This window comes from Gadus chalcogrammus, chromosome 15 (genome assembly GCF_026213295.1).
Source record: "Gadus chalcogrammus isolate NIFS_2021 chromosome 15, NIFS_Gcha_1.0, whole genome shotgun sequence".
Taxonomy (NCBI): Eukaryota; Metazoa; Chordata; class Actinopteri; order Gadiformes; family Gadidae; genus Gadus; species Gadus chalcogrammus.
This window is the reverse complement of record NC_079426.1, coordinates 14,936,579-14,953,212: the sequence shown is the minus strand read 5'-3', so window position 1 is coordinate 14,953,212 and position 16,634 is coordinate 14,936,579. Positions and strand designations below refer to the sequence as shown.

At 45.0% G+C, this 16,634-nt stretch overlaps 1 protein-coding gene across 1 annotated transcript in view; it reads right to left on the bottom strand.

Moving 5' to 3' along the window:
- LOC130405022 (cilia- and flagella-associated protein 46-like) overlaps positions 1-16,634 on the bottom strand; it is a 56,400-nt gene that overhangs the window by 11,472 nt on the left and 28,294 nt on the right. The window contains 10 exon segments of the mRNA XM_056609979.1: positions 1,951-2,124; positions 4,492-4,589; positions 4,850-4,956; positions 5,153-5,322; positions 6,285-6,361; positions 6,719-6,816; positions 10,193-10,369; positions 13,974-14,156; positions 14,483-14,635; positions 15,262-15,465. Coding sequence (XP_056465954.1) covers positions 1,951-2,124; positions 4,492-4,589; positions 4,850-4,956; positions 5,153-5,322; positions 6,285-6,361; positions 6,719-6,816; positions 10,193-10,369; positions 13,974-14,156; positions 14,483-14,635; positions 15,262-15,465 — 1,441 coding nt within the window.

Here is a 16,634-nt window from a genome sequence, read left to right as displayed (position 1 = left end):
TGTTCACGTTGTTTATAGTGTTCTGCCCGTTCTAAAATCTCACTCAGAGGAGACGAGAAATGCTTTGCACGTGGCTGCACCTGTCTGACTCTTAACAGCAGAACTACTAATCAAGTCATCAAGTGGACTTGGCAATTGCCATAGACGTGGAAACGAGTACATGTCGTCATTTATTGTGAATGGTAATCTACTGTTTAATAGACGACCGGATACACTGTAATTAGGGGGCTGTGATTCATGTAAATGTGCAAGAACCCTCTACATGACTCAAAGAGAAACACGACTTTGTTATTCCACAGCTCCATGCTTGAATAACGATGAGCTAGAGGAACATGCATTTTCTTAAATCAATCAAAAGGAAAACTAGATAAAAAAAAAAAGAAAAGGTCCCTTTCCCCGGTCCCTTGGTCGATGAGGCTGGCGTTCGATGGGTCGCTGAGGCTTACGGTGGCAATGGTTCACTGAGGTCTGCATGGACTTTGAGGGTAGTTAAAGTTGGCTGCAGGTGGGTTTGTGAAACACGATGACATGATTATGATTATTTTGCGCTATACTCTCTCCGTTCACGTATTGGTGTTCACTACTATATGAGATGTACTACTTAATCGATCAGGGGAGTTGTAGAAACACTTTAAGAAGTAGAACCTACGAAAATGATTAAAATGGAAATCCATTAAAGTCATTGGGATCTCTCTCTCAGCATCTCTCTCTCAGTAGTCGTTCAGCACAACACCCTATCAAAGAGGGTGCCGCCAGCCCAAACAGCTGTGGGTCGGATGGAAAGTTTTATGGTCTTTTAGTGATAGAGCACAGAGGTTTATGTTATAGGACATCAGAAGCACAATAGCCAAGTGAATAAAGTGAATCAATTATGCTGATCAAGGCAACAGGACAGCTCTTGGACTTGTTTCATTGCCTATAATATAATATAATCTATACAAAATTAGATGTCTTCCCAAACCAAGCCGAAGGATCAGGAACAAATTATTGTAACTTGTGAAGTTGGATATGGAGTAGATACAAACGGAACAGCCCAATCCTTTCATATTGATTAAAGGAGTCCAAAGCAAGTGAATCTCAACCATAACAAAGGTGTTCAAAGAAGCATTTCTCAGACTAAAGGCTGCAAAATAAGTCTGAAGCAATAATTTAAGTGTATTATTCTTTGAGTAAGCGATGAATATGTGAATGATTGAAATAAGGAGAAATAAGGTCAAATAAATGTAGAGCAGCAAGCACACTCAACCGTTTTTAATGTGACAGAAATACCTCATGGCCGACAGCCAAGCAATTTGGAGAGCTTATTTGCTCTCCCACATTTCAGAGTTTACAAACATTGCACACGTAATAGGCTCCTAGTCACATGAGCATTCTGAAATGCTGCATGCTGAAAGCTACTTTGAGCTTGTTTGTCAATGATTGTAGATGTGTTTCTGTGTGTGTGTGTGTGTGTGTGTGTGTGTGTGTGTGTGTGTGTGTGTGTGTGTGTGTGTGTGTGTGTGTGTGTGTGGGTGTGTGTGTGTGTGTGTGTGTGTGTTGCCTATAGTTAGTGGCTGTGTTGACCAAATTAGAGTTACATTGATGTTTTTTTTTATTTCTCTTTTTTTGTGTGTGCATGTATGTGTGTGTGCCCCTGAGGTTAGTAGCTGCGTTGAACATACTACATTGTTTTATATGAGAGAGAGAATACATCTGTATCTATATGAGAGAGAGAGAGAGAGAGAGAGAGAGAGAGAGAGAGAGAGAGAGAGGAGAGAGAGAGAGAGAGAGAGAGAGAGAGAGAGAGAGAGAGAGAGAGAGAGAGAGAGAGAGAGAGAGAGAGAGAGAGAGAGAGAGAGAGAGAGAGAGAGAGAGAGAGAGAAGAGAGAAAGAGAGAAAGAGGGAGAGAGAGAGAGAGAGAGAGGAGAGAGATAGATACACAGACCATGTGTGTGTATGTGCCTAAATTACCTTTCTCAGGCTGGTCCCGGTGCAGCCGAGCGTGGAGGAGCTGCAGGGAGAAGTCCCGGGACACGGAGCCGACCCCCCGGCCCTGCAGGACAGACAGGGCCTCCAGCGGCAGCTCCTGCAGCCACTGGTCAGCCAGGAGCACCACACACACCCCCGGGTCCTGGGGAGGGCAGGCTGCCAACACACACACACACACACACACACACACACACACACACACACACACACACACACACACACACACACACACACCACACAACACACACACACACACACACACACACACACACACACACACACACCACACACACACACACACACACACGCACACACGCACATTTCCATTTTATGCCAGATTTCTGATTGTAGATTTATTGGAGTACAACCTTCCCTGGCCTGATAATAGTCTTTCAAAGAAAATGCAGGTAACCCAACAGCTGACGGCGGTCATCCCATGTTCCCTGAGAACCGATCACATGCAATGTTTATGACTGACTGACAGCCACAGAGGCTTTGAGCTATGGGGCTTTGTATGCAAGTGGTCCGGAAATTATAATGACGGCATCGAACGGCAAAAACCTTGGTATACATTTTTTGTATGACACATTGACTTTGATATCTGAAGGTTGGGTGGATAGGGGAGGTGGGGGTTACCTTCCTGATCTATACGGTGTATGAGGTATAGATTGCTGCAGAGTCTCAATGGAGAGGGGCTGTTCGACGGGAGTGTGTGTGTTAGGGCTTTGACTCCGAACTTCGTTATTCGAATATAATTCGAATATCAAAAAATAAATCAAAATTCGAATGAATATTAGGCAGCCCTTAATATTCGAACCTGTTATGGGCAGGCCAAAAGGGAGAGACGTCGGAGAACCCGACGCAGTCCATTCATAATATTGTAATGACTACGGAAGAGGCAGTGAATGAAGTATTGATTAGACAGCGATTTATTAGAAAGCTAATACAGTTTTTTTCGATTGCTTAAACACTAAAATCAAAAGTATGACACTATTATCAAAACCTTACACTCAAGGATCATAACATGAGCCCAGATCTGCACCACTATAAGCACAATGTCAGCTTCACACTTTTTGCAAAACAATACACACAGTGATTTGCAAAACACTAAACACACTTAACATACATTACACACAAAAATCTATCATGAAGTCACTTCCTTGCAATACCAAAGCACTGACTGTCAAATTACCACACCGTCCAACCAATTGGTTCAACACAGTCATCAGGTGTGCAAACACTTGTTTGCTTAGTTGCAGACACAACAATCAGGTGTGTAAGCACTATAAAAAGCAGTAGGTGAGTTCAGCGTTCTCCAAGCACAATGGAAAGAGTCAGAGAAAGAGTAAGACGAGGAGGAGGAGGAGGAGGAGGAGGAAGAGGAAGAGGAAGACGAAGACGAAGACAAGAAGGTGCTCAACGAGGACCGAATCTGACAAATGAGATCCGCGCAACACTGGTCGTTGTCAACCACGGCCTGACGCTGAGGGAGGCTGGACTGCGAATACAGCCAAATCTAAGCCGATATATAGTGGCAAGTGTGATGAGAACATTTCGACTGGAAAATAGGTATTGTAAAAATATCATCATATCAAAAACATCTGCACGGTTTCAGTCACTGCTTACAGTACTGTATTCTATGCACTATCAGCACTTCTGTTACCTTTTCCTGTGAAATTACTGTACTATTGTATACTGGGTTTTTTTCTACATAGGATTGAGGGGTCAGGACGACAAGGGGGAAGGCCTCCTAGGTTCACAGAACAGCAAGAGAGGGAGATAGTAAACATGGTTTTGGCCAACAATGCTATGACACTCAAGCAGCTCCAAGCTAACATGTCAATAACCACGCCATTTTCATTTCATTTTCAATTTACATTATATTTGTACTTTGTTGATAGTAGCCTACTCTAATCATAGGGAAGTAGAAGTGCTAAAAGTGTTTTAGGTTTATCACAGCAGAGTGTAACTCGTGCAAACAGAGTATAGTAATGTGAAACGTGTGTGTTTCATATAGTAACAAAGTGTGGTTTTAAAAAAGAAGTGTATAGTTTTTACAGGAGTGTTTAATTTTGCAAAGGATCTGTAGTGTTTTGCTAATGGGTGTGTGGTTGTGCTAATTGTGTGTAGTGTTTTGAAAACACAGGCCCTGTTTTGAAAATTGTGCTTAAGCAATCGAGAAAAACTGTAAACCGTTGGAACACGCAAGACCGGTAACCATAGCAACGCGGTAAACAAACCGCGAAGCCCAATCCAGGTCTTACTAACCCTATTATTAATAAATATTCGAATAGATTTGAATATTAATATTAATAAAGTTTGTGTGTGTGTGTGGTCATTGTTGATGTATTTGTACATGATATTGTGTGTGTGTGTGTTTATCTCAATGTGATTGAAAGTGTGTGTGTGTGTGTGTGTGTGTGTGTGTGTGTGTGTGTGTGTGTGTGTGTGTGTGTGTGTGTGTGTGTGTGTGTGTGTGTGCGTGTCTGTGTTCATGGCCATGTGACGTTCCTGAACATATACCAGGTTGATCTTTAGCCAATCCCTTCTGTTTCTCCTCCTTCTCTCCTAGTCTCTCTGACTCCTGGGCGTGCCCAGAAGGAGATTTCTTCCTGGGGTTACTGAGGTAAGAGAGGGGGACATTAAGGACAGAAAGACTAGGGGATTGGGGGTCCCCCATGTTGCAAGGCATGAAAACAGTAAAGATTAAGGTTTTCAGATGAAAATCTTTGAAAAAGTCAAATTTACATTACTCAAGTAAAAAAGAAAATACACTTCGTGACACATTGAAGAGTCGTGCATTGTTTTGCATGGATTATTTTTAAGAACAGAAATGGGTCAGCCAGCCAGGGTAGTTGGGTCTACTGACTACATCACCCACCTGAAGCGGGAGCAGTCCAACTGAGAGATGATGGGATGCAGATAGTTCTCCATCGCCTCCACGACAGCTCTGAACTGAGCCGCCTGCTCCTGTTCTCCACTCGTTTTCTGTGGTGACACAGAGATGGACAGCATGAAGAGCAAGGATTCGCTTCAAAAAGGCTTCTAATAGCAAGAGAGAGAGAAAAGTAATTAGAAAGAGAGAAAGAGTGAAGGAGATATTTCCGAAACCTTACCCATGGCCATTGCAGACAAATATTGCAAGGGCGCCAGAGTTTAAAAATAAATAAATAATTAAACCTACTGCTCTGGAAGACTGGGGGGCGTGCCCTGTCTCATTGCTGTGCCGACGGGCCTCGTCCAAGAGGATCTCCCCAGTCTGTCTGGCGAAGGTCCGAATATTTCCCCGCAAAGCCAGCAGCATCCCTGGGCTGACCTGCACCTTAGCCACCCTAGTGCATGTTAGCACCGCTGCTGTGACAACAGCATGCACACACACACACACACACACACACACACACACACACACACACACACACACACAACACACAACACACACACCACACACACACACACACACACACACACACACACACACACACACACACCTTGTAATTGTCCCTCAAGATTCTCTCTTTTCTCGCCATTGCTTTCTTCTATTTATCACTACCTATATTCTACGTGTGTTCCAACAATCCAAGATTATATTGCTATTCTTAATTGAAACTCGCCCAACGACCAGAGATAAAGGGATCTGAATTTGTGTAGCTCTCGCACTGAGCATGATACGCATCTGTCTTATAAGCACCTGTCTTATGAGGACCTAACTAAGGAGATCCTAATTTGAAAGCACAAATGGGACCTCATTTAAGGAAATGACATACGAGCACCTGTCCAGAGTGGCACTCGATTTCAGCGGAATCAAAAACAAGTGGAAAATGTGAAAAGATGTGCAGGTCCATATTCGGCACTGCAGTCATTATTTTATCCCTCTGTTTTAGAGCACAACACTGAATAAATCAGCAGATCTGCAACTCAGGGAGTACCAGTAGACTGCTTATTGGATTCCATGGACAGGCAATTTGGTGGTACAGCGCAAGGTGCTACAGAGAACGGCATGCCTTGGTGCTCGCACAGTTCATCCCCAGGACCTTGTGTCTTCATTAGGAGTGAACTCTCCCCTTACTTACCTCACACATCTCAGTCAGGCAGAAAAGCAGGGCATGCTAATCTCCCCTCGTTCTATTCCAATGCTAAACAGCTTTCGCATGCAGGGCATTCATTTGTTTGTGGTCACAAAAGTGAACTAACAAACTGAACCATATGCACACATACAAAGATTGATGGAAGTGCTCCTTAAAGGGTTGCTTTGGAGTTCATAGGAGCAACTTCCAGGCCAACGGCATAGAGAGAATGATGTAATGTGTGATGCTCACCTGTAGATTGCGCTGCCTTTCCTTTTTGATGATCCATAGGCTCGACCTTTTCATACAGTGCTCCATAAAGTTTGGACCTCAAACACATACAAACACAGAGGACTTTTTGACTATACACACACAATTTCATTGTTTCATGATTAATTCCAAATACAGTTGCACAGTGCAGGGCTGCCTAATGATGTCTGTACCAGTGTAGCTATCAGCTCTATAGTTTGTGTCTGTGAGGACTATGTGTTTGTTAATGCGTATGGAGGGTCAAAGAGAGAAAGAGTCTGAGCGAGAGAGAGAAAGAGCGAGAGAATGAGAGAGAAAGAGAGCGAGCAAAGAGAGCAAGAGAGAGAGAGTGTGCTGTGTTTATATGTGTGGAAGACGAGAGAGAGAGAAAGAGTGTGTGCATCTCAGCTAGAGTGAGGGAGTGAGCCGGACAGTACCCGTCCTGGTTGTGCTGCAGCAGCAGGAGAGTGAGGTTTGGCGGCAGCTCTCCCAGAATGCTAAGGTGGTTTGGGTTAATGGCCAGGTGGCGGTATGCCTGTGCACGATAGTAGTTGTCAGGGAAATACATTTCTGATGTAATATTACATCACAATCATTTACCCCAATCATTTAACTAGTTGTGCTGTAGTTAGGGCCCAACTTCCTCACGGAAGTTGGGCTTTTCAGACACCTATAGTTTAACGCTACGGTGTTAGTGGATGGGGAAGCTCTGTCTGAGAAGCAATTGGTTTAATATCCGCATCCGAGGGTAAGGTTCTCAGACAGCTATAGTTTAACGCTACGGTATGTGCTGGATTTCATAGACAATATTGCTTATTGCTTAAAGATCCCATGGCATGCTACTTCATGAATGCTTTTCTATAGCTGTTAGTGGCCCCCTAATACAGTCCTTGAAGACGTTCAAGAAATTCAGCCTTGGTGCAGAATTACAGCCACTACGAGCCAGTCCGACAATGAGCTTTCCACAAACGTACAGTTTTTTAGAGGCGGGTCAAGGTGGAGGATGGGGGTGTGGCCCTGAGTAGCTTGCGGCCATGGTACGATGCGGTTGTGTTAACAGTGGATGTATCGCAATGACGAGGAGCAAACAGCTGTTGACCGTGTTCTGTAAATATTCTAGAACACTCCGGGTGCTATATCTATGTATATATTATACAAAGATATCTATATCTTATAATATATATAATCACGGCCAGAAGCTGTTTGAGCCTCCAGACGATATAATGTATCTCAAACGACTGCGTTCACATCAATCTGAAGTAGACTGAACCGCGACATGGAGGAGAAAGGGATTGTTGCCTGCGATTGTTGACCAATTGTCTCCTGCCGGAGCCCCGCTGCCGAGGCGGTGGTGCCTCGCGGCGGTAGTGCCTCGCGGCGGGCAGTGGGGCTGCGGCGGGAGACAATCGCGGGCAACAATCCCTTCCTCCTCCATGTCGCGGTTCATGTACTTCAGGGAGTCAAAGCCAAAATTATTTTTCCCCAAATTCCTTCTCAACCATGGCTGAGATGACCCCCACTACGAGTCTCATTGTGGAAATACCAGAGACATCAGAGAACCCGACGTGTTATGCTCCATAACACCAACAGCAGAACGGCTTTCCAAATAACAAAGTGTACAACACTTGCGTTACAGTGTGTGTATTCACACACACACACACACACACACATGTGGCGCTCGCATGGTTGTAGCTCATTGTCTCATTGGCAGCCAAGGCAGCTAAAGGAGAGGTAACTTTGCCCCTTATGATGACATATGGGGCCAAATTAAAAATCGGATTGTCTGAGCTTTCATTTTTCAAAGGCAGAGCAGGATACCTAGTGCTTGTTTTCTAGCTACTGGGGGACCATAGGCAGGCTAGGGTAACTCATTGTGTTTGAATTCCACCTGAAACAGTGGGCCCCCTGGCTCTTAAAAGGATACTTCACCCAATCAGAACCGGCGTTCTATCATTGTAAAATCGCTATGTAATAAAAAAAAAAAAATCCCTCAGTCTAACCCAGTCTTCCCTTGGCCCAGCTTTCCTGATCTAATTTTCTCCCGAAATGACGTCAAATGATGCGTTTGACGTCATCTCGGGAGAACTTTGCTTGCCTGCTAGAAGGGCCGAGGACTACAAACCACTGGTTCCGCAAATTTGTGAGCCCACCAATAAGGAATGAGGGGGGACGGGAGATGTAAACACAATGTCCGCCATGTTTCTTCACCGCTTAGCTATAGAACAAATTTGCAATGTGAAACAGCCAGAGCGGATTTTGAAAATCTATTGTTGGATTCGGACAATCAGGGCTATTAGTATGAGCCAGAATACATCCAGGAAGAATCGACACAAATAAAGGAGGAGGCTGCTGCGGGGTCCCTGTGCTGCAGCGAATTTCAGCGATGCCAGTTTCTTCTAGAATAAATGGCTGAATCAGGCGAGGACGGGGCCATGTGTGTAACCTCTCACCCAGGCTTTACGCCTCATCTGAACAGTTGGGTATGGGATACATATTTCCGGACCCAGAAAGTGAACTGGAAACGCCAGCCAAAGCCCGCCGGGAGAAACGGACGTCTGAGCATAGAGTAAGTGTTTTACTAACACATTGGCTACAATAGTTTTGAGTCCTGGGGAACGTGATAATGTAGTTATCCGAAAGTAGCCGATCTTATTGGCAAAGCATAGGCTTCGTTACGTTAGCTTGAAGTCTGTGTAATGCTGTATAGGCTACTCAAGGCATAATTTATCTTGCTTTGCTAATGTTGTTCTCTTTCTTTCTTAGACAGTATCGGCTTTCTGTGTTGTCCAGGCCATCAGAGCAAATTACCCAGCACAAGATGGGCAATACCGTGGCTTCCAGGAGACAGTAGAGGCTCAAGATGAGCTGTGACTATTTTGACTCTAGCAAACCCTTCACGTTATATTTTTGTAAATAGTTCATGTGTTTCCATGAATAAAAATTAAAATTCATGTTGGTTGTTTTGATTTGTTTACTAACCCAAGTGCTGTAATACTAAATTAGGCCTACTGTATAAGATAAACACTTATTTCAACTGGTTGAGTACAAATGCTAGTAATATACAAAAACGAGGGCAGAAGTCTAAACTAGTCAACGTATCACAGGGATATGTTTACACAAAGTTTGCTTGGCTACCACCCGCGCTAGGACCATGGGTCCGTTCCCCTCCAAACAGAAACAGGTGGGCGATGCAGCAAGCGCAATGCACTGTGGTAGTTGGAGGATTTCTTACTTTTGAGCCAGAGAGACACTTTCTGCCTTTTCTCAGGTTAGGATGAACCAATTTCAATTTATTTTGCACAATTATAATACATAGAATTATTTACTTCAGATAACCTTCATATCTCCACCGGTGAAGTATCTCTTTAAACATAAAGGTCATGCTGCAATAAAACGTCATAACACAACCTAATCCTGTTATATATAATATAATCCTGCAAGGTAGAGTTTGTGGTATTACGTGATTACATCTAGAGTAAGGTAAGAAATTTCAGATTATTAGGCTCATTACTTATTAGGGTTAGGTGTGCGTGTAGGTAATGGTTGTTCAGGGTTAGGGTTTAAAGGGCACTAATTTTGTTTTGAAATGTTCTAATTGTGTGACCACATTTGTGTGATTTGCCTGTAAAATATGGTTAGACATATATATGTGCTATGTCCACAAGAATCCAACGCAAATCAGATATTTAAGTGGTAACCTGAACTAGCTCAAGCTAAATAAGTGTTATTGCACTCTAGTTTTTTCAATGACTAACCTGCACTCACAGGGGAGTTAAATGCCAGAATTTACCCAGAACTCTAGAAAATCACACAGTTCTACAACAGGTTAAATTGGCCCCTTGGCTCAATAATATTGATTAATACAGAGTGCTCTAAAAGGAGGTTTGTGCATCGTGGGAGAGGGAGCATACCTGGGAGAGAGTGGTGAGATGATCCTTCAGTGCTCTCAGCCTGCTGCTGGGGGTCTCCTCCTGGGAGTGATGCAGGTCACCCAGGAGCCCCAGGAAGGAGGAGAGACGTGAGGCCCCAGAGGCCCCAGAAGACGCTGAGGCCAGGACCTCAGCCATGGCAGCGCTGCTGCGGCAACTCTGGGAAACACAGAGCCCAACAAGCTTTATTTATCACTTTACGTGTAAAACCACAATACCAAGTGTTTAAATGGAGAGAACCACAACAGGAACACAAATAATGGGATGAAGAATACAATTGAGTGGACAAATAGCAGGGACTCCCTGAGTCGATGACCGTTACACTGATTTGATTTAAATTAAGTTAGAAGATATAGGCCATGTTAGAGGACTCCAGAATGGAGTTTGGTTATCACACAGACTACCCAAGGAACTGTAATGGAAAACGGTTTCACATCATGCATGGGGTCCTAGAGGGAGACTCCCGGCTTGGAACAACACACACATTAGGAACCACCACTTTGGCTGAGCAAACAATTATAACAATGGAAAATGTAGACTTATTGATATTTATATGTTGGAATATGCTCTTGCGTTTCCCTATAAAAGCTGGTGAATCTAAGGAGTGATTTTCCAATGAAGGAAGAAAGGACCAAGGAGGCGTGCTGCAAGCCCCCTCCATCAGAAGATAAACTGTTGGAGGATCTTCTCTTTGCTCTTTTGCTCTCCATAACTCTGTAAAAACATTTCGAATTGATTTTATACTGTTAATCAAATAAATATATCCAGTCCCCAAAGGGCTTTTATTTAAAGTCATGACTAGTTTCTCCTGCGATAACCCACCTCGCTAAAGTAGACATACCCAACAAACACGCTACAAAAGTAAAATAAGAAATAGACCTCATCTTTACCATAGGGAATAAACTTCATTCTGGTTAACCTAGCAGCTTCATTAAGAGCGTCCTTCACTCCCTGGCACAGGACATAATGCAAAAAGTGAACAGCTCTCTCCAATCAGTCAACTTTCCAAGAGCCTTGAAAAATACACTATTAAACCCCTTTAAAAAAGCGGAACAATTAAAAAACAATATCAAATCAACCGTTAAGTATAATCATAGAGAAAGCTGTGGACTCAAGGACAGAGTCAGACTCAACAACTTCAACTCAGGATTTCAACCTTTCAAAGAAGGGAAACTGCTGATATTAAAGATGCAAACCATCAACCCCCATGAGAAGCAAAAACGCACCATCACTTTCCGCAACCTCAAATCCATTAACCCATCCTCTCTTTCCACATGTCTTTCTGAGTCCATCGCTAAACTCACCATCACCCACAACAACTCCCCCGACTACCTGGTTAACTGCTATAACTCATCCCTCTCATCCTGTCTTGAACAGCTTGCACCTGTTCAGTCTAAATTGGTCCCATTCTCCCACTCTTCCCCATGTTACACTGACGAACTCCGCCATCTCAAATCCAAACGACGCCAACTGGAACGGCTTTCCCACAAAACAGGTCTTACCGTCCACCAGGAAATGTACAAACAACACCTCCAGCTATACAACGACACCCTGAACTCAGCCCGCTCCTCCTACTACTCAGGAATCATCCAGTCTGGCAGCAGCAATCCAAGGACCCTCTTCAACACCATTAACACACTCCTCAAGCCATTGGACACCACCTCTCACTCCTTCTCAGTTGAAAAATGCAATAACTTCCTATCCTTCTTCAATGATAAAATCAGCACAATCCACAGCCAGTTGACCATCGACCCCGCCCTACATCCCAAACCAGATCCCCCCATAACCACCGGTCAATCCTTCTCCTCATTTGCTACCATCACCTCCTCTGATCTTTCCTCCATAGTCTCAACCATGAAATCACAACCTGCAACCTGGACCCGCTCCCCACCACACTTCTAAAGGCATGTCTCCCCATTCTCTCCACCCTCATCACTAACGCTGTAAACTACTCTCTATCCTCCGGCCATGTCCCCTCCTCCCTAAAGCTTGCATCAGTCACCCCCATACTAAAGAAACCCGGCCTGGATCCTGATTCCCCTAACAACTACCGCCCCATCTCCAATCTACCTTTTCTGTCTAAAATCCTGGAACGTGTTGTTGCCAAACAACTCATCACCTACCTTGACACCAACGACCTCTTTGAACTCTTCCAATCCGGTTTCCGCTCCAAACACAGTACAGAAACTGCCCTCCTCAAAGTGACCAATGACCTTCTGCTATCCTCTGGCACTGGCTCCCTAAATATCCTCATCCTCCTTGACCTCAGTGCTGCCTTTGACACGATCAATCACTCCATTCTCCTCTCCCGTCTCCAATCCACCCTTGGCATCACTGGCACCGCCCTCTCCTGGCTTGGATCCTATCTCTCCGACAGACATCAATTCATCGCCATCAACAAATGTCAATCAGCCACTACTCCTCTCATCCACGGTGTCCCCCAGGGTTCTGTGCTTGGTCCACTCCTCTTCATTCTGTACATGCTTCCTCTTGGTCAGATCCTTCGTCACCATGGACTCCGGTTCCATTGTTACGCCGATGACACACAGCTTTACCTCCCCTCCAAAACCATCAGTCCTTCCACCCTCTCAACCCTCTCCAACTGTTTGACAGACATCAAGACCTGGATGCAAAACAGCTTTCTCAAACTCAACTCCAACAAATCCGAAATCCTCATCATTGGTCCTGACACCCTCACTCACTCCACTCTGAACTTCACCTTAACATTGACGGCTCCACCATCACCCCCTCCACCAAAATCCGTAACCTTGGAGTTATCCTGGACCCCACTCTCTCCTTCCTCCCCCATGTTAACCATATTACCAAAACTGCCTTTTTCCACCTCCGAAACATCGCCCGCCTCCGCCCCAACCTGTCAACTACCACTGCTGCGACACTCATCCACGCTTTCATTTCATCCAGGCTTGACTACTGCAATGGTCTTCTCTACAGCACCACCAACAAAGTCCTCAAAAAACTTCAATATGTCCAGAACTCAGCTGCACGCCTCCTCACTGGTACCCGCTCCAGAGAACACATCACACCTGTCCTCCGTGAACTCCATTGGCTTCCAATTAAACACGTCTTAGAGTACCATATTAAGCGCTATATAAATTTCATTTATTATTATTATTATTATTATCACAAAGACTCTGGCAAAATTGTTATATTGATGCTTTGGACCTTGGTGCTGCATTCGACACTGTGTCCACTCCATGCTTTTGGCCAGATTGAAAAATTGGGTTTGGCTCTCCGTCACAGTCTGAAACTGGTTCTGGCAGGGACTACTTTGTCTCCATTGGTAACTTAGTATCTGAACTAACTAAGGTGACATGTGGAGTCCCCCAAGGTTCAATCCTAGGACCATCTTTTTTCAATCTCTAAATGCTCCCCCTAGGCCTAGTAAGGCAAAATAACAACATTTCTTACCGCTGTTAAATCTATATAGCCCTATCCCCAACTGACTATTGTCCTATAGATCTGCTTTGCCAGTTCATAGAGCCGGCCAAGGACCGGATGTTCCAGAATTACAGACTATAGGAAAAAACGGATATAATTTATTTTGGTGACAAAGATAATAGAATAAAAGGTAGCACACACCTTGAGTCCCTCCCCTTAAAAGAGATATCGGATAGAGGGAGAATGTGAACCGGTGACCGTAATCTTATGTCAGTGGAAAGCAAGAGTGATCTATGGAGAACTCTGTGATCACTCTACTGTTACTGTGACATGCACCGAAGACATGATGAGCGACTGTGCATACCTGGTAGAGCGCTAGGTATTGACCAGTCATGGCTGGGTCCAGTTGGCCGTGACACTCCAACATGTTGAGGGAGGCTTCGGCCAGGATGGAGGAGGGCAGGCCGTGCTGCAGACAAAGGCCTATGGCCCGGGCCAGCGCCTCACTGGCCTGGGAAAACACCTGCACGGATCCAGTATGCTTCCGCTGTGTAGTAATGACACAGCACAACATGGTCCCCAGGAGAACCGTGCGTATGCATGCACACGCAGACACACACACACACACACACATACGCACACGTGCACACACACACGCACACACACACAAAAAAAATAAGATGTTTGTCCGGATACTGTTCCAAGGACAGTTGATCCATTGATCCAACATTGGAAGGGGTGAACAACAGCCCGCTCAGAGGGTGGGCTGAGACAGTCTTTCTTTCCGGGAGATATTATGATGTTTCACTATGATGTTAAGCCATCAGAGCCTGGGTCTGTACAAGCTTGGGGGCGGGAGTGGGGAGCACATACCTGCAGATCGCTGCTGCTGGCAGACCGCCCTACTCTGCCTCCCTTCAAATCTCCCCTCTTCGTTGAGGTGGCTTTACTGTCCTCCTTCTCCTCTCCCTCTCTGCCTGACCGCCCTCCTCGCTGCTCTCCCTCCATCTGCACGTAGGGGTTTGCCTACAAGATCACAGAGTAATGAACATGATTTGCTGGAAATCCCCCCGCCTAATCCACCCCCACCATCACTGTGATCGCCGACCGTGAAGAAAACCAGCCTCTCGCTCTTTGAATCCAATTAGCCCTCTCTAATCGCTAATACATTCCAGCGGCTTTCCCCGTCCGTGCTGGGACTTCCTTATCATGTGGTGGAGGCTGCCAGGTGTACGCTACAACAGGGCTGAAATGGTTAGTCGATTCATCCATCAGATGAACGGCAGAAAATGAATCAAATCTGATTTGGATTATTGATTAATAGTTATTTATATAGTCATTTATCAAGATAACAAAACAAGCTCAATTCAATTTGGTTCTATTTGGTTCATGGATTATTATGGAAGATAATAAATAAATAGTTACGTTTTTCTTGGCTTCTTGTCAGATAAAGCAGGCACATTCAAAACATCAGATCTTGTGATGGCATTTCAAATATTTTTGCCATTTTAAGGACTAAATGATTAAACGAAAAGCATCCATGAAAGTAATTTTTAGTTGCAGCAGCCCTACACTACACACCACAGTAATGTGTGCCACTGTCCCTTATTCTTGTCCCTAGCTCCGGCGGATTTGGTGTGTCACCGACTTGCCTGTCCCGTTGGATCCCATCGGTCGGAGGGGTGGAGGGGGTGTTTCCGGGCGGCCAGCAGCCTCAGGCATTTCCCCGTCAGGGCCGAGCAGAGGGCCCCATCGGCCCCGTCACCGCCGGCCCTGGTGCCAGCGCACTGAGTATGGACGGCTGCCAGCTGGCCCAGGGCCACCTGTGCAAGGGCGGGCCCTGAACTGGCCCATTCCTAGACGCAGCAGGGGAAGGGTGGATCCAATGAGGTTGATAGGAGAGGAAGAAGAGAAAGAGTTGTATATGCAGCGGCAAGGAGGGACATCTCCTGACACATTCGCATATGCGTATTAGGCCGGAGCCTCTAAGTTCATTTCTAGATTTCCATTTGTGTTATCAACAGGCGACGCGTAGAACAAAATACATCTAAACGCAATTGGATAGACCTACAACCAATCAGAGTAATGACACGTGAGGCAAATCTGAGTCAGCCGTCTTATGAAGAGGTCTCAACGGCACTCCCATAGAGCGCTCCTCTGGTCATCGTATGAAACCCGTACCATATCAGATAAACCGTTGTTATTGGCTGGACCCTGGCCAGGTCTGCTCGAAGTCTGCTGGCAAAACAAATAAAACATGCGCTCTCAGATACGTCAGGTTCCCAGGTTAGAAGAGGCCTAGAGGCAGAGATGTTTTGAGAGAACCCGACAGGATGGGATTGGCATGGTGGTGATCTGCACTACTGCCTCAGCGCAGCTCCTATGTACTGTGTCTGTTAGATAAATACTGTCTCTTGCCATGGATGAGTGAGAGGGGAAACCTCCTCATGAGGATCAATAAGAGATGCACGACATACCTCACTTACTTTGAATGATGCATCCAATTATTACTGGTCGTGGTATCGTCAAGAGTTGCCTGATGCAGTTTTTATAGATTCTCTCTGGAAATTCAATTTTTAATCTCAGCATCGAGCGGTTGAAAAAAATATAGAAACATAGAATTATGTTTTTGTGTACAGGAGATATTCCTCCTTTATTCGCCCATGCACTCTCTCCGTTTGGTTGCCAGAGCACGTCTTTCATCCCTGGCCAAACACACTGTGCCAAATGGATGGGTGACATCAGATATAATTTTCTAGATAAACATCCATCAGCTAACAATGGACCTGATAAGTGACATCAAAAGGGATCAGCTCCCCCTCCTCTCTCAACTTGCAAACAAGTTTGTCGATTGAGTCCACATCTTTCGCTTTGAACAATTGGACGCAGCGTCGATTGATATCCGAGCTCATAGAGAAGAACATGATTTAATGACATAAGCCCAACGGTGCCAGGGGTGACAAATAAAGTAATGGCAGATCTTGTTTTGTTTTTTTGTTTTTTTGTTTGTAGGGCAAAGTATTTC